Below are 25,629 nucleotides of genomic sequence, written 5' to 3' on the forward strand. Positions count from 1 at the left end.
ATAATTAAAAAAAACTCTAAACAAACAAAAAAACCCAACAAACAAAACCAGCACAAGGTGGGACCTCTCCATGCAGCACCCAGTTGTGTCACCCACGGCACGGGGAACAGCCTCACCCCTGGGACACAGTGGAGGCCGGACAAGAAACCCCTCCCTGTGTCACGTCCCTGTCATTGCTCTTCCCACCTGCACCTGGGACCACTGGGATGATTAAAAGCCATCACGGTAAGTTCTGGATTTCAGGACAACATTAGCAAGGAAGAACTCTGTCTGAGGGTGCTGTTTTGTTGTTTTGGTTTTTTTTTTTTCATACATTAGAACATTTATTTCTCAGAGAGAAAATATAGTCTCAGACAGTCAGATTATAGTAGGTAAAATTAGCTTTTTTTTTTCTTTACAAGCATAGATTTTCTTATTACTTCTCTTATACCATCTGATATAAACAATTCTAGAAAGCAAATAAACTCACTTTCTACAATAAATAGAGCAATCTGTGCTTTACAGCAGACTCACAGTAACATTTAGGTTCTGTAGCAACAACAGGGTATCAGCCAATCCAAATTCTAAAATCATTTAAAAACCAAACAAAACAGAGGAAAAAAAAAAAAAGACCAACTCCCAAGACCTTAAAACATATACACAGGTCACTAGTCCACAGCTGAGCTACCACCTGGAAAAGTGTATGTTCCTTTAAATAAATTACACTGTGTGCATATAAAAGACCCAGCAACACAACTGAGGACTTCAAGAATGGTGACAATAGGTCTAAATAATTTAGAACATTTTACAGCTATATACACAACATCCTTCCCTAGCCACACTCCATGGGCATTATTATCACTATTAATATTTTTACAAACTCCTATGCCCCATCTCTATATGTTACAGGAATCTTAAAATTCCTTCAAATGCAGTTCCATGCCCCAATGTATAAGAAGTGGTATTTTAAAAAAGTAGAGCAAGTAGAAATGGCAGTGATTACTCCCTACTATTCATTATCATTAGTTATTATTATTATTTTGACTCCACATTCTCTTCAGTATGAAAAAGTTAAAAATAATAAAAAAATACTGAGTTAAAAAACAAAATGATGATATTCAATCTACAATCTTGCTTTGCACCTTTGGCTCTTTAAAATGGGAAAGCAAAGAGGGATATGCAACAGAAGAGATCAGAGAAATCATTAAGTCCTTGGCTAATAGAAAAGATTTAGTCACCAAGTTTCCAAACATCAGTTTGTCCCCGTTTTTTGCAATGCAAACCCAAACCAACAGGGATTGTCTGGGTTTACTTGGATGACAACACTGGAGACCCACACACCAGGGAAGGATGTGCACGTGTGGGAGAAGGTGAGCAGCAGAAGGGTTGTGTGCTCTGGTCAGTGCTTGGTTTCAGTCCAAAATGCATCAGAGGAAAACAGAGAGACAGAAAAGGGGGGGGAAAAAGGAAGAGGAGCCTTACACCAAATGTGCATAAACCAACACAAAAGATGCATCTCCCTCCAACCCTGATCAACCTCAGTGCCTGCAGAGCTGCTCCAGCTCATTAGACACCTCCAAAATTACTTCTTAAAAAAGGAAGTTTTCTTTCCTTAGATACTGTGCTAAGTTATGATATGAAATGTTACTGCAACAAGCAGAGTCACAGAAATCAGAACTCAAACATGAAACAACAAAATAAATTTCTAGACATACATATAGACACACATCAGGTAATTTGACTTTCATCTTTAAAGCTCTGTGCATCTGTGCATGTAACTGTGCAGGGGGGGGAAGGTTACCAAAATCTGAAGCTTTTCTAAATGCAGTGAGAGAAATCTAAACATGAAAACACAATGTAAGGCAGGCAGGGAAATCACAATCACAGCTCCCAGCTACGATTCTGTGGGGTTTTTATGTGATAGGACAATGTCATTTAAAGAAAAATGAAAAGGCCAATGATGGTTAGGGTAAATTTGGCACAAGAAAGTCCAGTTGGGATCTGTAAAGAGTCCTGGGGGTGCCAGGTTCCCAGGAATTACCTGGGACTGGCTGACGACTCAAAACCCTGGCAGTACAGGAGAGGCGGGGGCAGGGGACGGTGCATGAGGTCCAAACATCCAAGTGCTGTGTGCTCTGCTCACTGCAGCAACTCACCTTGGCTCCTGTCACCTGTCAGCTTTTCCCACCTACCTTACTCCCTGTAGACTACATTTCATCTCCTGCCAGCTCTTCAGCAAGACACATTCAGAAAGAAGCTGGACGAGGGGGTTTTTTTGGCACATTTCAGGGTACTCCAAGGAGTGCTGACAGCTGCTGGAGATGCTGCACTCTGGCAGTGCAGTGAGCTCGAGGTGTGGAGGAACGGGAGGCCTGGCCCCAGCAGCCCCTCACAGGTAGGTGGCCGGGATGAAGGGGTTGTCCCCCTGCACTCGGCTCAGGTGGATCATGGCTCGGTCGTAGGCCACCTGCACCGACTTGCGGATGCTGGTTTTGCGCCCCTCCATCATCTTCAGCTTGTCCACGGTGTCATCCACACCCAGGGGAAAGACTTTGTCCCGTGGCAGCCACTGCCTGCAGCAGAGAGGAGTGCAAAGAGCTGTCACCTCCTCCCCAGGAGCAGTTACCCTCATGTAATGTATTTATTTATCATTAACGCCCCACAACAATGGTACAAATGTTTAAATCTCTGCATTTGGCATAGAAGAACCAGCTGCAGCCAAAATACCTTCTGAGCACAGTCTTCTCGCTCCTTGGAGTCCTTACTCAAGGCTTTCAATGCTCCTTGGAGCTCAGGGGAAAGCTGGAAATTCCTGTTCCACAGAGCAGCAAATACAGGGATGTCCATGGTGGAAAGTGAGTTTTTATCCCCAAGAAAGCTCTGTCTTGTTCCAAGAAGCCGTGAGCATTAGTTTAGGTGGGTACAACTATCTGAGTTAGCACCTAGAACCAGGATGACACATCCCAAGCCCAGCATGACCCCAAGGAATGACTTAAATTGCAAATGCCTTGTCTGTAGCAAGCTTTTATTGCGTGGTCATTTGTCCAGGTTAACTGGACACTGAGAAATGTGTCACCCACCTCTCCTAAGGACATCCAGCCCCTTGGAGCTCCACCTCAGCCACTGCTGGCACAGCTCAATGCACCTCCCACTCAGCCACTATGGGCAATCCAGGGCAGCTCAGCTGATCTTCAGCACAAAGATGACAATTTCAGTCTTTGTCACCCTTCCACAGCATCACTGAAGTCAATCAAAATTGGATCTGACTCCAAGAGGGGATTTTAGTTCTTTCCTGAGGCACCTCAGCTTCCCACAAACTGCAAACAAGGCTCTGAGTGGCCTCTTAAGAGTGTAAACATGCAGCAGAGCTTGTATTCAACGAGAGCAGGGCAAAGCCAAGGAAATGTTTACTTCTATTGGGAAGATAGCTTCAATTACAACCTTGGATTTAAGTTTTTGAAAACCAATGACTACAGCAACAGGAAGCATGGCAGTGCCATTGATTTTCTGCTACAAATCATTAGTCTCTCTTTGCAGAACATGCTCTTTATCAAGTGGTTCCTGTAATCAGGAACAGGGGAACAATGCAGTCAGCGTGCTAATAAAAAGCCTCAGGAGTTTTGTCTCCTGACACCTTTTTTACCCAGAGGACACAGACACCCTCATCAAGTGATGTAAATGTGGTCCCCTTCCCAACTTCCCAAGCACATGGCAAATACTTCTTCTTTGTTGCACCTTGTTCCCATCTCTTCAGACCCCATAAAACACTGCAGCAGCCCCCACATGAAAGGGGAACCCTCCTCCCCCTGCTTTACCCCGCTGTGTGTTTGGTTCTGCTCTATCTTCCCTCCAGCCCTGGCATCACCCTCAGGCAATGTTCACCCCCTTCCTCCAGCCTTTCCCTGATCTCTTGGAGCTTCCCTGCTCTTCCTAGAATGCCAGCACAAACCCATCCCTGGGTTTGTTGAAGAAGGGCTCTTCAAACAGCACAAGGCTTCTTTTTAAACTCCTGATAATGTTATTTTATAGAGGTGGCAGAAGAAAAGGCATGCCCACCTCTCTTCTGTTCCCACAGCATCGCAACAGTCTAGCATCCACATAAACTGTGTTTCTGTGACCCCAGCTGCACACAGGTCCTGCCTCCTGTGTCACTGGTCACTTGGTTCATGTTCCCATGTGGTATTTGCTGGTTCAATAATCCAGTGGGCTCAGCAGGCAGCTGTCACCTCTTCCAGCATAAATCTCCAATTTCACAAATTTCCCATCATTTCACACACAGATTTCAAAGACTTATTGGTAATTTTAAGGCCCTTCACTGGTTTATGGCTTACTGTATCTGGCTGGTTGACTGTTACCATATGAGCATGGTCAGTAACTAATGCTAAAATCAGCAGATTCATCCTGTCTGAAGCACAGCAACAAAAGGCCTTGAGATATTTTTCCTGCTTTGAACCTATGTGCTTACACGTACCTTTTCCATCTTAAAGATCTTGATTTTTAAACTGCTGGTACTCAGCACCTCTGAAAAATCAGCAGAGTCTAAATAATGAAATAAACCCAGCATTCTGAAAGTGTTAGCCTGGAAATTTTTGGCAAAACTTTTGTGCAGCATTGGAACAGGCTGCTGGTGTTCTGAAGTCAAATGCTCTCTAATTTGCTGCAAACTGGCTCTTCATGTGCCTCAGTATTTTTGTGGTGATGTGAGCTCTGGGTGAAGGATGCTGGGCTGTTCACTGTGGAAGTGGAGCTGTCAGATGTTGTGCTCTTGGGCCAGGAAAAGCAGGCTGTCTTCTTTATTTAGACTCCTCGACTGCTGCGTGTTTAAATTCCCCAATTTACATGTAACACCATCATAATCCCTGTTTGCTCCCACATCCCAAAGATTATGTTAAATCTTCTCGCACACACTCACCACAGACCCCGTCTGCACACACTCACCAAGTTCTTTTGTTGTCAAAGAAAAGGACAAGGAAGAGCTTTTCTCCTGCCTCTGTCTGCCTCTGCTCCCCCAGCTTCAGCACATCCATGGGTGGCACAGGGATGGGGACTCCATTGTGGAGCAAACCCTCGCGCGGCATCTTGGGGTCGATAATCTGGGGACATGGGGAGAGGACATTTAGCACAAAACCCTTCCAAGCAATGAACAGAATGCATTTTTTTTTCCTCTTCTTTCAGTGTATCCAAGCCAGGCAAATTAAGTCTGCTTTGGGTGGGTAAGCAAAATTGCTTGTTTTCAGTGTCTCCCTCTGAAAAAATGTCAGCCTGAGGCTTCCCCTGTGGAAGAGAAGCCAGCCAGTCCAAAAGCCAGGCACCCCATCTTGAAAAAGGGATGCAACTGTGTGGTTCTGTGGGGCTGTAAATGCATTTACACTAATGTGTAACTCAGTACAAACTCAGTGTGTCCAGGAAAGGATTTCCCCCCCCTCACTCCAAACTCATGCAATAAATGTAATGTTCCTGCTGTACTCCACAGGCAAAATGCAATTTCACAACAGCTCCATTCTGGAGCAACTCAGTTGACATCAGTGGCATTGCTCAGATTTACACTGAATTAGATCAGAATCAGGCCAAAGATTTTGAGAGTTGACAAGCAGTGCTGGCTGCATCAAGCCAGGGGAACAGAGACTACAGTAATTTTGAAGTCACAACAGATGCATCAATTCTCCCCATATGAAGCAGAAATGTCCATATCCACATTTGTGCTATGTCAGCACAGGAGGAAAAGAAAACAGCAGAGGGTGGCTGCAGTACTCAGTCTGTTCTTCTTCCCCTCCTAAGGGCTTGAAAAAGTAGATTGGCTTTGACATTGGCCATCTGTAGGAATTTATTAAAACACTTTACCACCACAACAGGCTGCTTTAAAAAAAGCCTTTTTTGGAGGCAATCTCAGGGGTTAAATCCATTCTAAGGCACAGTTTAACTCAGGCTGTAGCCACGTGGAGAACTAAAACTGCTTTGGCTGGCCAAGATGGCCAGCAGATCCATGGATGTTCCCTAGTCCGGGTTCCCACTTAGAGTAAGAGCAGGGGTGAGGGTCACACTTCCAGCAGAATCTGCCCTTTTTGATGGCATTAATAGATAAATATCCAAAGACAGATAAACAGGAAGAAATAACATTCAAGGGACTGACACATGCGTATATGCTCAGATTTAAATCAAACATATGGCTGTTGCAAGAGGATGTAGACATGACAGGGCCAGCTGGGCACCTACAGATGGAGCTGTGCTCACTGAACAGGAAATCGTGCAGGCAGTGGAGCCTGGTGCCTGCATTTATAAAATTTAGGTCTTCTCATCCCCACAGTACTGATGACTTTCCTCAGAGGAGAGGGGAGTGAAAAGAGCTCCTAGCCCTGACAATGAGAGAGCAATGTTTTATAAATCCTCTGCAAAGCTCTGAAACAATGAGCACAGGGAAAATTCACAAAAATCCTGCAAAAGGGAAAGGGGGGAAAAAGCACATATTACATTATTTTGGGAAGTTTTCTTTTTCTTTCTGGTTACACTGCACAACAGCACTGTGTTCTGGGCTACCTGAGCTGCAAGGTCAGGTTGTGGGAGAGCCACAGGGCACTTACCAAGGCAGGGTAGGAGGGATAACCACGGCACTTGGCCCACACGAGCTCCAGGGGCTCCAGCTCAGCCTGGCTCTCAAAGGACATCAGGAGAGGCCTGCCTAAGGGACAGCAGGAGACAGAGCTTAGGAGCTGTTACCAGCAAGAGGGTTATGAAAACACAAGGAACCACACTGTCATCTAACCCAGGCCTCACTGTCTCAGTAGCAATCAACTAAAACAGATGAACTACTGTAGTACTTAAAGCACACTCAACAGGACAAAGTGGAAGATCACTTACTGTTTGTATCTATGTGCACTTGGTGTTTATGATAAAATTCAGCATGTACCAAGCTCCAGCCTGGCCACAGGGGATGCCCAGCCTGCTTTATGCTCTATCAGTACAGTCAAGTTCAGCATTAAGATAAAGCCACAGTCTCCTAAATCATGTGTCTGTGCATGCATGTGGCTTCACATGAACTCTTCAATACAGGAATGTTAATTGAGTCAGTGAAATCAAATGGCCGTACAAGAGATGGATTTGGTCACAGATATGAAATGGGCCAGCTCCTGGTCCTGGAAAAGGAGTAATCTTCATTGATGAAAATTTTACAGCACGTAGTGCTTGCTCTAGGGAAAATGGTCAAATATTGGCATTGAAAACTGAATCCAGAAAATGCTGAGTACAACCCAGCTGAGCACCCTGTCAGGACAGATCTGATGTGCTTCTCCACTACTCCACTCCAGATGTATTCTTTCATTAATGAAATCATATTCCAAACTCCAGAACTGTCCCACTGATTCCAGTTCTCATGGCACCAGCCTCACTCTGTGAGCTTATCTCAGAGCAGGCTGCTGAGCACTCAAGGTCCAGGATAAGGTTCTCAGAGAGCCACGACAAGAGCCAGCACATGGAGCTGCACAGAAAGGCACAGGAGTACCAGGGCCTCAAAGCTGAATTCTGATCTCAGCATAAACCTGCAATAACTCTATCACTGACACACCCCATGAAACACAACAGTCTGGTCGTGTGAGCAGATGGTGCAGTGCCTTGATTACAGGAATGTGACAATTCTACAGATGTACAACACAGCCTGAGAAAGACAATTTCGTTACAAAGATCCTGCAAGCAATTCAAGAGGGAACAGCCATGAAGTCATCTCCAGAGAGACCCCTCTTATAATTATGATCTCCTGTTTGTGTTACAGCATCATTAAAGAGTACTAGTACCAAAACAGGAGGAAACAGTGACAGGCACGCTACACATACGAGCCCTACAGAAAGCAGCCCTCCAAGGAGAACACAGGGCACAGGCCTGTGCCCGAAAGGTGGAAGCAGGAAAAACGTTACATGCAATAACCTAAATCTGTAACAAAGCAGGTAATAATGCCCAGGCAGGTCCAACCTGGGTAGTTTGTGCAGAAATGGTTCCTGGTGTGCTCTGAGATGTGCTCCCCCTTGTTCAGGTGGGCCCAGAGCAGGGGGTGCTGGGCAGCAATTCTCACCTGAGCCACTGAAATCAGAGTCTCCATTCACACCCTCCAAGAAGGGCACCCGAGAAAGAGCCGGCTTCCCTCGACTCCGCTTGGGAGGCATCAAACCACTGTCAGGAAGATATGGAAAAGCAGGGCATTAGGAGAAAACAGATTATCCTTGACAACAAAGACAATGGATTCCCCAAATCTGTTTAAAATGCCGGAAAGTTACTGCACTGGTGCATCACTGACATGAAAAGAACACTGAATACTTGTGCAAAATGTGATCTCTTCTGGTGAAAGCACACTGGGCATTATCCCAGCTTTCCCAGGAGCCATGAAAAGGCCTCACAGAAACCAAGCTGTAAACATGAGGAGAAACCCAGTGAAGACTTCACACCTGAGAGCTGATGCAATGATGCCTGGAGCTTGCATGAGCTACACCAGTTGTGTATAGACTTGAGAGATGACACAGCAGCCCTCCAGTACAACTCCAGTATGACACTGGACTTTGTCAGCCCATATCCTGAACATCCTTTCACCCCATTACTACAAACATTTCAGAAAATGGACCACCTCCACCTCGAGCAATCGTATTTTTTCACATATTGTAATTTTTTTTTTCTTTCACAGTTTTGTAATAAGCAACCTATTGTGAGTGATTTTGGTGCTGGAAAAGAAAGACTTGAGAAAAAGTAGTAAAAAGAGCTGTTCCTGAATAGAGTAATTGAACCAAGTTATCCACGAGACATCACAGGATGTCAGGTGCTTGCTTTAAGTCTGTTCAGTCATGTTTGAACTGCCCATTTCTGCTCTTAAACTTCTGAGAGGAAGAAAGCAGCTATTTAGTAGGTGGTAAAAGTTGAGCTTTACTTGCAGTGCTGAACTGAAAAACTGAATTCAAGTTTTTTCCAGTTTTATGTCTCAAGAACTGTAAGGCATGCTTCAGCAGAGACGATGTGCATGCACCGAGAAAGAGAAGTGTAACACACACCCACTTGCTTGAAAAATCAAGCACTGGTTTTGGGACCTGCAGCTGAAGAGGACAGGATGAAAACTCAGCAGCTTTTCATCTTTTATAGTCAACACACAAGTAAGTAACAGTCTGGGCTGGGTTTGAAACTAAGAAGTCAAAGAACAGAACCAGAGATTAATCCAAACCCAGCAGGTGTTCCAGTTTTGCCTGGAGCACTTACCTGCAGGCTTCAAACACCAGCCCACTGCCCAGGGCAGAGCTGCACTCGGAGTCAGAGCCACTCTCTCCGTGTTTTGCAAAGCCATTGGTCACTCCTGCCGAGGAGACAAACAGGAATGACAAGGAATGACCCCTGAGAGCATCCCCAAGCCCTGAGCAAGCACAAGAAGCCAGGTGACCGTGGCCTTCCCCCAATCCATGGACCCAGCACACCCACACTCCCATGGGCTCACAAGTCCAACAGCCACACAAAGGGCAAATTCATGGCAAAGCCTCTGTTGTTTTTTTTCTAGCTGTAAATATGGGATTGTCACAAAGAGCACATTTCTGGGAAACACCTTGTTGTGAAAATCCCCATCACACTGACCTGCTTCAGCAGTAACACAGACTCATCACACCAGACACTCCCTCCAGTCAGGACAAACCACTTGTGTTTGAAATTGTGGAAGGAACTGGAGCTGAATCCCAAAGGCAATGGTGCAACTCCGAAAAAAGCCAGCTGTGCTGTTTCAGCAGAGGAGAAATGTCACTGCCTATTAGCAGTGATTTTCCAGCACTCTGCCTTCATTTTCTCTGTTTTTTTTTTAATTTCAGCCTCTCATTCTGACCTCTATCCAGTGTGGATGACAACTTTCTGCTTTCATTACCAGGACATGATGATGGCAAGTCCCTCCACTCTTTGGAGAAGTCATTTGTGTTTCCTTTAACCTGTCCTGACAAGCCAATCCCCACATTCCATTGCTGTCCTCTCACTCTCAATATGCTTGCAACCTTATGATAGCCAAATAACTATAAGATAATATTTGAGGTGTAGGCTAAGTCAAACCTTCCAGATGGGAACTGTCCCATAATGACTGTTCACAAAGAACTAAAAAGAAATTACAGTGCTGTCACTCAGACATTCCTTTCCTCTTTTGTCTTTCCAAATTTTGTCTCAGCTGCTTATTCTCATTTGCAGATCTAATTTGAAAAGAAACCTGCTTGGTATTCCCACTAATTTTATTTAAATTCCAGAAGTGATTTCAAATTAATGTTTCAGTTACTCAACACTGTGAACACTTCCAACCAAATGCATCATTTCTGCAACAGGAAACTCTCCTAAGAGTGACCAAGATACCACAAACCCTTCCACAAGGTCAGGAATGCCAACACCTCAGCCCAGAGTCTCCAGCCAGGCCACTCAACAGCTTCCTAAGCAGCTGGGCACACTGGCTTGCTCTACAAAAAATGGGAAACTCCCTCTTACAGCAGCCTGGCAAAGAGGAAAATTACTGGTGACTGCCCTGGGCTTCATGTTGGTAACTTTAAATGTCTAAAATGGAGGTGACTAGAGTTGAGCTAAGATACCAAAACCAACATGTACAGTCAGCAGAGAAGTGCAACTCATTATGGACATGTCTTGTCTGCCCTATTTATGAACACGTGAAGAGATGCAGCTTTCACCAGGCACATCTGGTTATGAGGACTGTGTTCTCCCCTAAGCATGAAGTCACTTCCAGGCGTGTAGTTTGGACACAGAAGTTTTTACAAAGCCCCAGGATTTCCCCCTCCAGAGTTTCCAGAAGGAAAAGAAATCCCAAGAAATTACAGAATCAATTAGAAAATACCTCTGAGATCATCGAGTACAACCTAGGACCCAACCCCATGGCACTGTCACAGCCAGCCCTTTCCTCACCTCTCTGTCCTGCCTGCCTGGGTGATTTCTCTCCGTTGCTGTCACTGCAGCTCCTGCTCTGGGAGCGTTTCCGCGCCTGTCGCTCCCCGTCAGGGCAGGAGGGTGAGCGCTGCCCGCCCTGCCTGTGCTCCTCCCCGTTCTCCAGGGAGCACTCCAGACCCCGCTGCAGCTTCACACCGTTCTTGGCTTTTTTAAAAAGGACAGATGTCCTCCGGCCCACGCTGCTGAGGGCGGGGCTGGCAGGGCTGTCCGCAGGGGGCAGGGCCAGGCCGTTGAGGCCGTTGTTGGACAGCAGGCGCTGGAAAGCCTGGCTCTCCTGCTGCAGAGCCTTCTTGTCAAAGAGCTCCCTGTCCGACACCATCCTCTTCTGCAGCTGGTTCAGGGACTTGCTTTCACTGATGGGTTTGAGTGTTGGAGGATCCTGCAGAGAGTCCAGCTCTGAGAGGGTGGGTGCGGGTCCTGTGGGCTCCAGGGTTGGAGGGTACGGGAGCTTGGCACCATCTGCTAAAGGAATAAAGAATCTGCTTGAACATTTTAAAAGGAGTTATTCCCAAAACTACCAACAGGCATTCCCAGCCCTCACTAAGGTCACAGGAGAAACAGCAGGTTTTGACTGCTGACGAGCACTAGAGACCTGGAATCAAAATCCTGCTGCTCACCTTTCTCCCCTTCCTCATCCCCTTCCCTGGACGTTGTCTCCAGCCCCTCCCGTGGCACAGTGTCCCCGTTGGGCAGGGCCTTGCTCTGCTGCTGGGCCAGTTTGTGGCGGATGGAGTTGATCTCGCGCCGCAGGAGCCGGATGCGCCGCGTCCGGGCACCGCTGGACCGCATGGTGCTCACCGTGTCCAGCTTCTCCAGCAGCTCCTTCAGCTGCGCCTCCAGGGACAGGTGAGCCCGGTTCTCCGGGACCAGGATGTTATCCACTGCAGCAGAAGAGATGGAACAGTGAAGGAAAGGAGTAAGGCTTCTTGGAGAAGCAGCTGGGGCCAGTGCCAGGCCTCATTCCCTTTGATGCTATCCATGAATCAATCGCTTTAGCCTGGGGATTTAGCAGTCAATAATCTTGGAGCTTGGAGTTCCTTCCTTTGGATAGAAAGCAGCTGATTTAACTTGCACTGTCCTTCAGTTCCTGTTACTGCCCCAGGAGCAACAGTAAAAGGACATGTCTGTACTGCACACAGAACAGCTTGTGGCCAAGGCTCTTGTCGGAAACCTATCTCATTGTCAGATTAAATGACAAAATCAGACCACAAACAGAAGTGGCTGAAACATAACATGTTTGCCATTCTTCTGGCTCTGCTGGAGGGCTGGCATCTGCAAGAGCAAGACAGACAGCTGAACACCAACACAAATTTCATAATGACTGTCCATCTGCACCCAAGAGGGCTTCAACATTTAGGAACCAGATGGCACACTGCAAGCTCTGTGTGTTTGATGGCTGTACTAGGTTTAGCCAAGTTATTCAACCAATGCTTTGGAGCTGCATCTCAAGAAGGCTGTGGGAATAGATGGGGTCATGTTGGGAATGGGAAGTCTCAGCTAAAAGGATGGCTTAGGTGACCCCTCGTCACCCCCTTTCAGCCCTCAGTGCTCCTCCTAACCCAGCTGCTGTACATCTTGCCAGTTTACAATGAAATGTATGAGCTTTCCCCAGAGCAAAAAATCCCAGACCCACCTTTGCACTGCTCTTTAAAATAGCAAGTTCGTACGACATTCCTGCCACAAATCAAAGAGCACGGGCAGTTTACAAGGCTGTGCCAACACAGACATGCACTAGGAGAGCTGGAGCTAAGCTGCACCTAGCTCTGAGTGCCCAGCTCACCTGAAATCCCACTCTTTGAGGTTCTAAGGGAGTTAGAAATGTGCCTAGGTAAACAGATGGATAGGAAAATTCTCTTATGCAGAATGGCTAGGATTTCCATGCAGGCTGAGTGATGTGCTCAGAACTAAAGCTATGATCTGCCTGAGAGAAAAAACCATTAATCATTACTCACCATCCTCCCAAGAAAAGCGGTAAAAGTCGTGGGGTTTGGGCGACTCAGGCAGGTGAATCCCCACGCCAGTGTCAAAGCCGATGCTTTCGGCCTGGCGCCGCGCGTGACGCAAAATCGCTCCCCCGAGGTCCCGGAGCCGGACAGCTGCTCGGTGGAAAATCGTGTCTTTAGCATTATACCTCATGCAGTTGGCAACTATAAGGTTAAAGTCTTCCTCAAACTCATCCAAGGTTCGGTACAGGTGGGACTCCAGCTTCCGCCTCATGGTGGAAAAATCCATTGGGTTGGAAATGAATTCCAGGTAATCTGGAACCTAAACATATAAAACCTGTACAATTACAAAAACCATTTACTAGCCAACCAGAGCGCACCCAGCACAAGAACTCTTAATGCCCTTTCCACTGGCAAGGGGCAGCAACAGATGTTCATTTCTGTGTCACCCAGGCAAGGCAGACACACCCTGGCTCTGCAAAACATTACTCGTCCAAGATGTGCTAAAACTTCCAGAAAAAAATACCCTTTTTTTGGCCTGGAAGGATACATACATCACGAGTCCTTTTTGAGATATTCTTAAGTCCACCAGCAGCCTGGGACAAGGTGGTTTGTGCTTCTGCCCAGCAATATCTCATCTACAACCCATTAAACACCTGTAGGAAAGAGACTTGCCTCATTCAGGTTAACAGGCTCTGTGAAGATCTGGGCAGCATCCTTCTCCTGCAGCAGGTCCAGGGTTGTGCGTAGCAGGACATTGAAAGGGGTCAGCTGCAGCTCCATGGCAGCCTGCTGTACCTTGACCTGGGAATGGGAACACAGCCATGAGGACAGGATCTGGGAGTGGTGTCTTCCTCCAGATTCTTCTGAATGATCCCCCCAGCTTTACTCAGTGGTGGAAACCTCAGGCCAGCATTGCTGTAGAACTTCCAGCAAACACCTTGCACTCTCCAGGCACAGGATGTACATTGCCCAGTCTAACTGCACAGTCCAATCCTTTCACATGGGGAACTCCTGTTTATTCAATCTCACAAAGTCAAAACAAGAGGATACCCCAGGAAATTAAAGGATACTACAATTAAAAATGAAAACAGGCTTTTCACGCCTGGTAAATTATCCTGGAGAACTCCCTGCCTCAAGATATTGTTATCATGCCAATTATCAACATTATATAAAAATTAAAAGTATGCAGGCATTTACATAAACAACAACATCCATAATTAAACTAGAGAGCAAAAACAAAGTTTAAGACATAAGCTCTCAGACTTCAAGGCAGAAACCAAACAACAGTGGTTAGATGTCTGCAAATTCCTAATACAGTTTCTTCTATCCTTTAGGAAGTCTCCAATAGTGTTTGTTTTTAAGCAAACAAGTTGTAGCACAGAAAATCTCTTACACTGAAAATCTATTCAAAGAAGACTGGAACAGGATAAAAGTATTTATTCATCCTTTAACATCTTCATTTCTTTGATCCTATAATCACTTGTTATGTCATTAAATCAACACTTCAATAATAAAGGTAAGCAAGTCTGTTTACACAAAGCAAACTGTATTTGATGTGCTCAGCAACAAGACAGCATCAGTGAGAGAACGAATACAGACAGATAAAAAGACCACACTTTTTCCCCAGAACAGGAAAAAAGCCAAACAGAGATGCATGATTCTGGAGAATCCTTCTCCACTCACCTGAAAGCTGTGCTGGGATAGAGCCCAACTAGATACAGTTTTCTGTGGTATTTTATCCTTTTATAAAGCACACCATAGTTTCCATAAGCTTTTATGGATTTAGCCAGCTGTGATAAGGTTATAGCAAGATATCAAAAGCAAACAAAGCCCAAGAATGATTTTTTTTCCATCCTCCTACCTAAAATATGTTCACACAGCAATGAGGGCTGAGCTACTGATGTAAATCAAGGACAATGCAGTCAATGAACCATCAAGAGGACTCAAAAAAAGCTGTGGGTAGTTTCTGGTCATGAAAAAATTGCTCTCAGTGGAGCTGTGATCACAGAGGATGCTGCTTTCCCTCTCCCTGAAGAGAGGCTGGAAGCATCCAGGCAAGGCCTGAGGATGTTTATGGACTCCCTGTGTGCCCAGTGAGCCTTTGCTGGAGCTGCCCTGGAGGATACTCCAGACGGAGAGCACAGCTGTGGGTGCAGCAACCAACGAGGTAAGGACAGCAAAGACAGGCAAGGCTGGCAAGCATTGGAAGCAACCAGTGAAACTTTGGAGATGTGCACATAGGTCAAAGAAGAAATTGGAAAATTTACTAAATGGTCTCCATCTTAAAACTTTTTCTTCTAAAAATGTCCTTAGAGGACAAACTACATGAATTTTTAGCTTTATAAATTAAGAACTGAATTGTGATTTAGACCTCTCCCTGGAGCAGGTGTTACCAAACTCCTGAAATAATCATGAAAGGAGACCTAACTTCTACTCTGCAAAACACTTGGTCCATGCCCAGAAATAGAAGGGCTTCTGTAGGTCAGGAATCCAATCCAGTATTAATGATGGAAATACATTTTCCCAGCACTCCGGAGCCCAGCCCTGGTTCTGAGGGCAGAGGCTGCACAGTGCAAACCTGTGACTGGCACAGGGAGAGGTGGCTCTGCACACCCAACAGTGAGAACCGATGAAAAGAGGAAAAGGCTCAAGAAGAACTGTAATGCTCCTCCTGTGCCTCCTGCAGCACAGAGAGCTTGCATGGGACTGAAACTGAGTGCAGGAACTCCAAAGCCAGAGTTTCCTACCTGCTCCCGTTTGAGCTTTTCCCTCTTCCGGATGAGCTCGATGAGCAGCCGAGCCCGCTCCAAGTCATGCCGGAGCTTTTGCCAGTACTTCAGCTCTTCCTTCACTGCACTCGTCTTCTCATCCTGTTCCTTCTGCAAGATAAAAGTGGGGCAAGATAAAAAACACAACAGGCTTCCTGTGCTTCCTTCTTTTTCTAGGAATCCTCTGGGAATTGCTCTCAGAGTCTTCCTCTTATTCCCTTGTCAGACCATGTCCCCTCCTTCCTCCAGCATTTAGCTGTCTAACAAAGAGAACATCAGATTTTCTAGATTTTACCTTATCTGTGAAATTACCCCAAATTATATTGCAGCTTCACCCTGGGAACACACTTCAGTGCCTGCTCATTTACACCCTCCCTGCTTTTACATCCAGGTTTATCACAGAGGCTGGAAATCTTTCTGTGCATTGGAGCAGCATCCCAAAGCATTTACAGTCTAAAGTGAAGGCAACCAAAAGTAGAGGAGGGAAGAGCTATTCTTATCCTCTTTGTAACCTGTAAGAAATAGAGCCATGGAAAGACGTTTGCCAAGAATGGCCAACACTGGGAGATGAGTTCACACCTTCCAAGACACAGTTCAGTGGCTTCACAACACAATCAACCTTCCTTTCCTAAATCTGTAGATTTTTTAACGGTTTGGATAATATACTTCAAGTGCATGCACTTTCACATGATTGCCAAGAGGACAATTGCTTCACAAGATCTTCATGGTTTATATTAATAGGACATTTGTTTTTAAGAACTTACTTATGGTAAATTGCCAACGTAATACACCAAGGAAACGCTGCACTTTCCCAAGCTCTGCACTGATGAGTGGGGAATCATTTTTTTATTTAGCACCCAAAGCAGTCTTGGAAACCAAAAGCCTATAAATTCCTCCAGCTACAGTAAAAATATACGTGTACATTGTATACAATCCCTACTGACAGGCTGTGTTAAGAGGGTAGAGTCCTACTGCTTCATTACTCCACCAACTACTTCTCATGCCAAATGCTGTGCTGCTTAATAGCACCAAGATCAAGTGACTCCAGATGCCAGCTCAAAAGAGGAAGCAAAAGAGTCCAGAGCTGATGATTATGTCTAAATGTGCTGGGATGAACAGAAATTGAAGCTCCAGGAAGAATGACTCGAACTGGAATTTGGCCATAACTCTGGAGTTAAAACCCATTTTCTTTACTCACTCACAAGGGAAGTATTTTTATCATTCATCTAAGAAATCAGGCCACCAAGGGCCCATCACACCCTTGCACAACCCTGGGTCTCCTGACTCAGGGGGAAAACTCCCTCCTACCTGCTGTCTCCCCAACACCAACTTTAGTGGCATCATGGATATCCCACTAATACACTAACTCAGTTCTTCAGGCATGAGCATGCCAAGAGGAGACCAAAAGAGACCTAAACCTGATCTTTTCACCCTCACTCCCCTCCCCAGCCATGTGTTAAGCTCATCTCCTCCTGGAAGCCAAGCTCTGTGTCCTCCCACGTGGGCTCAGCTGGGGAGCAGCCGGTACCTGCTCGGCGTTCCTCTGGGACTGCAGATGCGAGTGCAGCCGCCGGATCAGGGGCACCCCGTTCCTCGCCTGCCGCTTCAGCAGCCAGTAGTTGTGCAGCCTCTGCATGAACTGGTTCTTCCTCTGCAGGGAGAGCCCACTGCAGATCTTGTTCAGCCTGAAGGAAGCAGAGAGTGTCATGGAGCCAACTGTTTTGCAGACCCTTGGGTTTCCTGAAGAAGCTTTGCAGTGTTATGTCAATGCACACTCTGAGGTGTGCACAACCACATGAACTGGGACGATCTGGGATCTCCTCACATGCAGACAGATGTGCCCCTTTTTCATACTGGAGGGTCCCACCAAGCACTTGCCACAGCATGAAGTATGAAATCATCAATTCAGCTCCAAGCCTTAATTTCAGAACTACTTCCTGTGGCAAGAACTTTCCAGGGGCTGTTTAAGTTTGATGTTACTAAGCTGGAGCCTGGGAAATTAACTTTACAGAGTCCAAGAATAATATATCACTTATTTTGACCTTTGTTTACCATTCTTAGATTATACATGGTGCCTTAGCAGCCTATCTGTTAAAATACCAGTGACACATCAACACACTTCCTAAGGCACCAAATAAAAATTCAGCACTACCTAGTTCTGCATGAGGAAGAGCTAGGAGAAAAAAATACAAAAATACAGCCAAAGTCAAAGCTGCTTGCAACACTGTCAGGTTTGACACACTCTGTAAGAAAAGGAGGAATTAAGAAACTATGAAATGAGATCTCAAAAATTTTAATAGTGGGATGGCCCCTACCCTATTTTAAAAATACTTCATGGCATATGGGTGTTTGCCATTAGGGACCACCACAGAGTCTGCATTATACAACAGCTTGAGATGGCTGCTCAGCAAAGCCAGAAAACCTCAGTGACACTCAGTTAGAAGAAACCCAGCCACGAAGTATGCTACAGAGCACTCTGAACAGTTATTGCTAAGCCTTGACTGAAGATTCAGTGTTTCCAAGGTCAGCAATGAGAGGGACTGAGTCCTTAAAACAGACCCTGTTCAGCTCCAGCTGTTCAACTCTTTCCTTAAACCTGCAACACTCACCTGTAAGAGGGAATTTGTGCAACGGTCACCACGGGCATGGACGAACGCCCTTTGGTCACATCACCAGGCTCCTTTTTGATCTTTTGCTTCAATTTCACTTGGTTCTTCTTCACAGACCCTTTGGGAGAACCAGAATTGGCTTCCTCCTCTTCCTCTTCCTTCACAGTGACCTCCTGCCCATCACCACCAGCAGCTGGAGACCCTCTTCTCACCGTGCCAGGCGGGGAGTGACTCTCACAGTAGGCAGTCTTACGCACGGTGAACGTCGTGCCGTTGATGCCGGTCTCCCTCATGGGTTCAATCTTCATGAAGAGACCAGCTCTCTGTGCACAGGTGACGTGGAAGGCAGTGTAACAGTTCACCTTGTGGCATTGGATAGCAGCTCCCATGCCCTTCTGCTTGCAGATACAGCATGTGAGCTTCCACCGAGCTGGAGGGATGTTATTGATCCCTTCGATGGGCTCCAGGAACACAGTGTTTGCAAAGCAGACCTCTGGGATCCAGATGGCACAGACCACATGGGCCCAGCGGCCATCACTGGTCTGCTTGAAGGCTCCCCCTTTGTTTGGGCAAAGAACACAATCCACAGGGCGAGAAGGGGACTGTAAACAGCAGCGGCAAAGCCACTGCCCCTCAGGGATGTAGGGTACACCGTAACACTCCTGGTGCACGGCCAGATTGCAAATGTCACAGAACAGGATGACATTGCTGTTGTGACACTCATCGTCCATGCAGACACAGCAGAAGGCATCCTCATCGATGAGGAACTGCTGAGCCCCGTTGTTCCGGCTCTCAAGGTACGACTCCTTTTCCAACCGATCCACCAGCAGCTCAAAAGTGTCAGCAGAAACTGTCCCGTAACCATCAGCCTTTCTCTTCTCATTGACCATCTCCAGCCATGCGAGATCCTCCTCATCCATGTCATACTCCACTTCTACGTCGAGGTCCTCGGGAGGCTTTTCAATGTACTGGTAGTAGGCAGCAGGGAGGGGAGGGGCATCCGGCTGGCTGAAGGAGTCCACCACACGGAACTTGGGTTGGGGCAAGTGCAAAGACATCCCTGGTGCATGTTTGGAGCAGGACTCCTTCTTCTTGCCTTTGGAAGGTGTTTTCTTAGATTTGGAAGTGAAGAGGGGCTGCTCACTGTTCTCCTTGTTGCTGTTGCACTCATTGATGTCCTGGGCTGTCAGCTCGTCCTCAGTGATGAGCTTTAGGGGGTCGTAGATGCTGATGCGATGGAGCCGCCCGTCAATGTCCACCTCCACGATGCGCTGGGCCTGGGCGTAGGTCAGCGTCTCTCGGGTGGGGGAGCACTTGAGGCTGTAGGGCGAGGGAGAACGCCTCCCCTCCAAGTGCTGCCGGCTCCTCCTCCGGGGCTTCCTCATCCCTGTGGTCCAGAGACGCTGTGACATAACACAACAGAGGACAGTGTAAGACAAGGACACAAGCAAGAAGCAGCACAGACTGAAAAACTCACTCAATGATGCAACAGAGCAAATTTCTACCAGAGACTCCAGAAACTTCAGGCTCACTGAATCTCCACACCTTAGATACAGGCAGGTATTTGATATATCAGCCATTTCTTGCAATGTGTATCAGAGCAATGCACAGCACCTTCCAACTTCCTCTCTTTGCACCTCAGATATACATTCCACCATACCACCAGTGACAAAAACTCAATTTGACAGCACAATATACAAGCAGTCTGCTGTGTACCCAGATCAGCAAACCATTCAGATCCCCTGAAATTCACACACTGTTCACATCTGCTGGCACCATTCACATATTAAGCTCACACACACCAATGAGTTCTTCTCTGCTCTTTTGCCTGTGACTTTTCTTTTATATCCCTGAATGTCCTGGATGTTTTCCAGGTGAAAAGGAATGCACTGTTCAGGTCTTATGAAAGCAGTTTCCAATTTTTTTTTTTTTTGTCAGCTCCAGATGAGAAAACTAGTGGTTCTCCCTCAGTCCAGGAGGGAGCTTCTCCAAGTTTCACAGCTCAGTGCTGCCTCCACCAATCCTTCCATTCTGGCACTGCAGATGCAAAAAAGTCCCATAATGAAAAATCATCCTCCAGCTTTGCTTTTCCTTCTCCCAAGGGTCACAAGCAGAACCAGAGAATGAGCTGAGCAATGTAGCAGAGACCAGACGTGCATCTCTTCTGCTCTTCCACGAGGAAGCAAAGAGGAATAAACATGGCAACAAGCAGCATGGATCCCAATGGCCTAACAGGCTCTGGCGTTAGGCCACAGTTCCCATTCATCCACCTGAGCCAGCTGCCTATGGAGACTCTGCAGGGCTACAAGCAGGAGAACAGCAAGACAGCTTCCAGCACCAGGAACCATGCAATGGCATTTGCTCAGAGCCTTAACAAAAAGCCCCAGCCAGCTCTGCCCTCGCAAACTGTTAATCAGCAACCCAGATAATTAGCTGAGAGTCAGCTGCTGACATTAAGGAGGTGCCTGTCAGAGGGGAGCAGAGGAGAAGCCTGGGGAGGTGGTCTGGGGGAGGATTCAGACATGGTGGCAGCAGCTCGGTGATCAGAGGGTGAAGGAAGGAGCTGGCAAAGACAGAAAGCAGAGAGGAAGCCAAGTGAGTAATGCAAGAGAGAAGGGCAGAGTCAAGGATGGGAACATGACTTATGGGAATAAACGAGCTGAGGCTGAAAGAAGTCGGAAAGGAGACAAAGAAAAGCAAATGTAAATTCTCTGTGAGCAGATAAGCCAGCCCAGAGCTTATCTGTTGCTATGCAGAGGCCTGAACCAGCACCTCACCCTTATTTAAAGCAATCAACATATTCAGTTCCTTTCTTTGGGACCCACAGACAAGAAGAAATACTACAAACCCACAATCTGTACTCAGCCAATGCAGTATTTGTGTTTTATGAAGGACACAGTTCCAGAAACTCTCAACTGTGTGCCACAGCAAGCAGCATCTCACAGGACCAGGACCTACAAGAAGTCCAAGCTTATTCCAGAAAGAAGGAACAAATTCCAGGAGCAATACCTTTTTTCATTACTAGTTCTGTGAACCATGAGATTAAGCCACGACACCACCTGTGTCTTACGAAACAAACAGGCTCTGGGAAAGGTTTCCAAGCTCTTCCCTGCATCGACAGAAATAAGCTGCAGATGCCAGTTTCAGTATGCACACCCATAATGATGGAGACTGTAAATGCAGTTTTACTTCAGATGTAAAATAAAAGATCATCATTTCTACCTGCAAATATAGGTACCACAAATTTTGGTGGTACCTTTGCCTTAAAACTTTAATCAGTCACTTGATCCACACACTGCAGACACCCAACTGCACTCATCCTAGCTGAGCTCCAATGGCTTCAATCAGCAGGAAAAAAGAATTTTAAAAGGAGGGTATAAAGGCAACTTGATCATGAAATTAAAAAAAAAAAAAAAAAAAAACAAAACAACAAACAGAAAATCCTGCCTACAAATAGGTCTGCAACAATTCAGGCTGGTACAAGCAAAGAAGATATTGGAGGTAAAAAGATATATGGAGGATAAAGTAATTATTATGAGCTGACCACACACTTCATTAATATTGTGTTCAGGAAAAATGAGGCAATAGCCAATTGCTTGGAATGCTGAGGGACAAGCGAATTTCAGTGAAACAAGTACCTGTTTTATCTGTTAATGAAAAAAACAAGTGTGCAGGGTTCCTCTAGTGAAACAATCAGTGTATTTCTAGAAAAATTACCCCAAAGTGGGCTTTGCACCACAGCAACCAGCTGCCATAAAACAACCCATTTGTAACACACACGATTACTTAGCACTATGAAGAAGCATCTAAAATGGCATGGAAATTGTTGCCAGCAAGAGCTGAGTGCCTGGAATGAGACATACACCTGGATATTAGGAAACACACCTCCAAAATACCTTGAAAGCAGCAAAAAAAATCAACTCAGACACACTGAGCTGAGCACTGTGACCTTGTCTACAACAACAGGAACTTCTAAGCAGCAACCCAGGAATGTTTTGATTCCCTTGGCACACTTGAAAACACCTCCCAGCTACACATAAAAAAGAATCCCTCTGCAAACAGCACCTGTGCACACTGAAATGCTAAAGATACTCTACATCAGTGGGGTTAAATGCTGTTTCAGCCCATGATGATTCTGTCCTGCCATGGACAAAGGTTGTTGATAGGAAAGCAGAAAGTTCAAACAGACATCCTTTGGCCATTGCCACAATATGCTCAAGGCATCCTAAAAAGCTCCCATCGCCCATTTCTGCTGGGGATTACAATGGGAGCAGGGAGTGAAGTTCCTAGAGAGCACAACTGAGCAAACATGGTGGCTGCAACCCATAAAGCCGCTGAGAATGAATTTAACTCTACCTCAGGAGTTCCTTCAGGAGTGGTTTGATTCTGAGCAGCAGCTTTCACACCTGTGGGCAACAGCTGCCTGGAAGGGCTGAAATAGGTGACTAAAAAACCAAGCCCATCATCAGGACACTTAAATTTACTGCAAAGAAGACAAAAGCTCTCCTGAAGAAACCAAAGAGATCAACATGTATGGAACAACATCACAGTACAGGTCCCATTATACGCATAGCCTGGATTATTGAACACAAGTGGGTCCTCCAAAGGAAAGGCCATGATTTCAACCCATGCAATGCTGCCTTGGCCATCTCCAAGTCCTTTTCTCACACTGCAGAAGACCCCAGTCTCCTTCCCAACTGTCCTTCATGCTGCAGTCCTTCCTTCCAGCCTTCCCATGCTGAACAACCAAGGATTCACTTTACAGCACCAGGTTTCTCATGTGCAGAGGACGCAAGGCTGGAGCTCGAGGCAGTGCTGTTGGGGGAGTTTCCTTGCCCTTTCTTTTAGGATAGCTTGGTGATCCCAGCAAAAAACTAGGTCCCTCAACAATGAAGAACTTCAGTGACTTGCAGCAAAAAGGCCACCTGGACTTCGGTGTCCAGCAGCAGATGGGAACGGCATGGCTCTTGTTGGATTCTGGTGCACCATGACTACTGGCAGTGGCTACAGCCACTGAGTGGCTACAGAGACTGTCCCTCTTTGGGACATCAAGCCAAACACAAAGTCTGGAGATGTTCCTCAGCACTGCTCTCCTGCACAAGCAGCCACTCAGTTCCATGCAGCAACTGGGATTTAAAACCCACTGTTGTGCAACAGGGAACAGACACCCATGGAACTATTTAAGAAACACATCTGTAAAGTAAAAGCAATGGATGCCAGAGGAAAGAAACAACCTGGGACAGCTGCAGCCCCCTCTCCACCTTTTGCCAACCAAAATGCCAGCGAAACTCCTGCTGCCCTCGACAACGTCCCTTCATGTTCCTGCCACATCTGTGCTTGCCATGGGCCCATATGGGCTCCCTTCACACACCTGCCAAGGGTTTATGCGCCTCACACCTGCACTGATGCCTACAATGAAATGTCAGTGCTCAACGGATGTCACAAAGAGCTGCTTGCCCTGACACATGCAGAGATCTTCATCTTTATCAATGCCCTGATACTTCTGTAACCAAGTCAAGATGATGGGAAATGCAGCAGGCCTCGAGAGAGGCCCTCCCTCTGGAATGGGGAGGGTGTGAGACAGGCTGTGGATGAAGTTCCAGGTAAACTCTGGGCTCAGCAACAGATGGGATGTGCCATGAGCAGTGTCTGACCTCAGCAGCAGCGCTCCGAGGGAACTGTGACATGCCACGAGCTGTGTCCGGCCTCAGCAGCAACTGAAGGAACTGTGACATGCCCTCAGCTGTCAGGCGCCGGCGGGAGCTCCTCTCAGGAGCTACCCTGCGCACCGAGGGCTCCCTGCAGGGAACTCCAATAGCAGCCAGCGATCTGGGCCAAAGCACAACAAGGACTCGGACAAAAATGAAGCCGTCCCCGGGGCGGAGGGGGGGGGAGGAAAAGGCGATTAACCACGGCGGGACCGAAGGCCGGTCCGGGCCGAGGCACGGGCGCCTCTCCCCGCGGACCCGCAACAGTCCCCAGAGAGGGGGAACGGGCGGGGGCGAGCAGCGCGAGCGCAGCAGGGCTGCAAGGCCATTGGCTGGCGCCGCCGTCCATCACAGCTCCACCACCAATAGCAACGCACGGCTCTGCGGGGCTAAAGGCGGGTGCGCTCGGCCCCGCCTGGGCCAATCGCGTGGGAGAAGGTGGGCGGCGCCCCCGCCGCGCCGCGAAGAGGGGGGGGCCAAGATGGCGGCAATGGGGGGGTCCGGCTGACACGGCGCTGCCTGTTCCCCGTCCCCGGGCGCTCGCCGCCGCTGTCCCCTCCTCGGCGAGGGACCGCGGGCCGCTCTCGCCGCGCGGAGACAGAGCGGGGACACGGGAAAGGCCCGCAGGCTGCGGCGCACCGGCCTCCCCCAGCTCCTTCCCGCCCGCCCGGTCACCTTCCCGCGACCCCGGCGCGGGGGTGTGTGAGGGAGGAGAGACCCCTGAAGGGTGTCGCGGCCTCCCGCGCAGAGCTTTACCTGGCCGGCTCAGCGCGCCGCCGCCGCGGCTTCTCCACCGTTGCCACCGCCGCCTCCTTTCGGGGGGGAATTTTTGTTTTTGTTTTTCTTTTCCTTTTTTCTTTTCCTTTTTTTTTTTTTTTTTTTTTTTTTAATTCTCTCCGCCTCCCCCTCCCCTCCCCCCTGGGGCGGACGGGCTCACCCAGCCGGCGGCGGGAGGGGAGGGCGCAAGATGTCGGCTCCGTCCGCTCCGGCTACCGCCGCCTCCTCAGCGCCGCCTCCTCATTGCCGTTGCCGCCGCTGCTCCCGCCGCTGTTCCCGCCGCTGCCGCTCCGGCCCCGGTGCCGCTTCGCCCCCCACCACCCTCACCTCCCCCCCCCCCCCTCCCCCCCGGGGCTCCAGCGCCCCCGACGCTCTCGGTGCTGTGGAGGCGGGGGGGGGAGCAGGGGACACCCGCTCAAGATGGAGGCGGCGGTGGCGGCGGCGCGGGCCGGTCGAGCGGCGGGGAGAGGCGGCAGCCAGCGGCCAGGCGGGGGAGGGGGCTCCGCGCTCCGCTCCCCCCGCGGGCAGGCACCGCCCGCCCCTCCCCGGTGCCTTCCCACACCCGGGCCGCGCCGAGCGGGAGGCCCCCGGGGGCTGGTGGTGACGGGAGGGCGGGGGGGGGTCCCTCCGCGCTGGCCTCATGGCTTAGGCGGGGGCCGCTACCTCCCGTGTCCCCCCTCCGCGGCTGACGAGGCAGCGAGCACCGGGGAGCCTCGGCCGGACGGGGCTACTACCCCTGTGCCTCCCTGCCCCCCACATCATCCGCGGGATTGGGGTTTGGGAGCTCGGGTACGGCCGTGCGGGCCCATCCCAGGCCGGTACCTCACAGACGGGCGCCCTCAGACCGCGGCAAATGTGGGATTTTTGTTCCAGGCTCATTTGGGGTGTCTTCCTCTTGGCA

The 25,629-nt window shown here is 48.1% G+C and overlaps 1 protein-coding gene across 5 annotated transcripts; it reads right to left on the reverse strand.

The window, feature by feature from the left end:
• Window positions 1–296: 296 nt before the first annotated feature.
• Window positions 297–25,015, reverse strand: BRPF3 (bromodomain and PHD finger containing 3). 5 transcript variants are annotated; one of them, XM_032132867.1, is made up of 14 exons: window positions 24,889–25,015; window positions 24,708–24,763; window positions 18,244–19,646; window positions 17,163–17,319; window positions 15,614–15,745; window positions 13,539–13,667; window positions 12,873–13,185; window positions 11,538–11,801; window positions 10,879–11,382; window positions 9,205–9,298; window positions 8,039–8,136; window positions 6,558–6,655; window positions 4,918–5,072; window positions 297–2,552 (listed from the first exon to the last, which is right to left on the reverse strand). In XM_032132867.1, exons 3-14 carry the CDS (start codon window positions 19,626–19,628, stop codon window positions 2,369–2,371), a joined length of 3,513 nt encoding a protein of 1,170 aa, XP_031988758.1. In that variant the 5' UTR covers window positions 19,629–19,646; window positions 24,708–24,763; window positions 24,889–25,015; the 3' UTR covers window positions 297–2,368. The 5 variants fall into 5 exon arrangements, with proteins under 5 accessions (XP_031988758.1, XP_031988759.1, XP_031988757.1 ...); XM_032132868.1 differs by lacking the exon at window positions 24,708–24,763; XM_032132866.1 differs by lacking the exon at window positions 24,889–25,015 and having other exon boundaries at window positions 24,708–24,813.
• Window positions 25,016–25,629: the final 614 nt, after the last annotated feature.

The sequence above is a fragment of the Corvus moneduloides genome, chromosome 24 (assembly GCF_009650955.1).
Source record: "Corvus moneduloides isolate bCorMon1 chromosome 24, bCorMon1.pri, whole genome shotgun sequence".
NCBI classification, from domain to species: domain Eukaryota; kingdom Metazoa; phylum Chordata; class Aves; order Passeriformes; family Corvidae; genus Corvus; species Corvus moneduloides.

Coding starts and splice junctions, on each gene's coding strand:
- BRPF3 (XM_032132864.1), bottom strand. CDS start 19,655: ATGTCACAGCGTCTCTGGACCACAGGGATGAGGAAGCCCCGGAGGAGG. Junction 11,383..11,537: donor GGATGAGGAAGGGGAGAAAG/GTGAGCAGCAGG, acceptor TTATTCCTTTAG/CAGATGGTGCCAAGCTCCCG. Junction 8,137..9,204: donor CTGGTGTTTGAAGCCTGCAG/GTAAGTGCTCCA, acceptor TCTTCCTGACAG/TGGTTTGATGCCTCCCAAGC.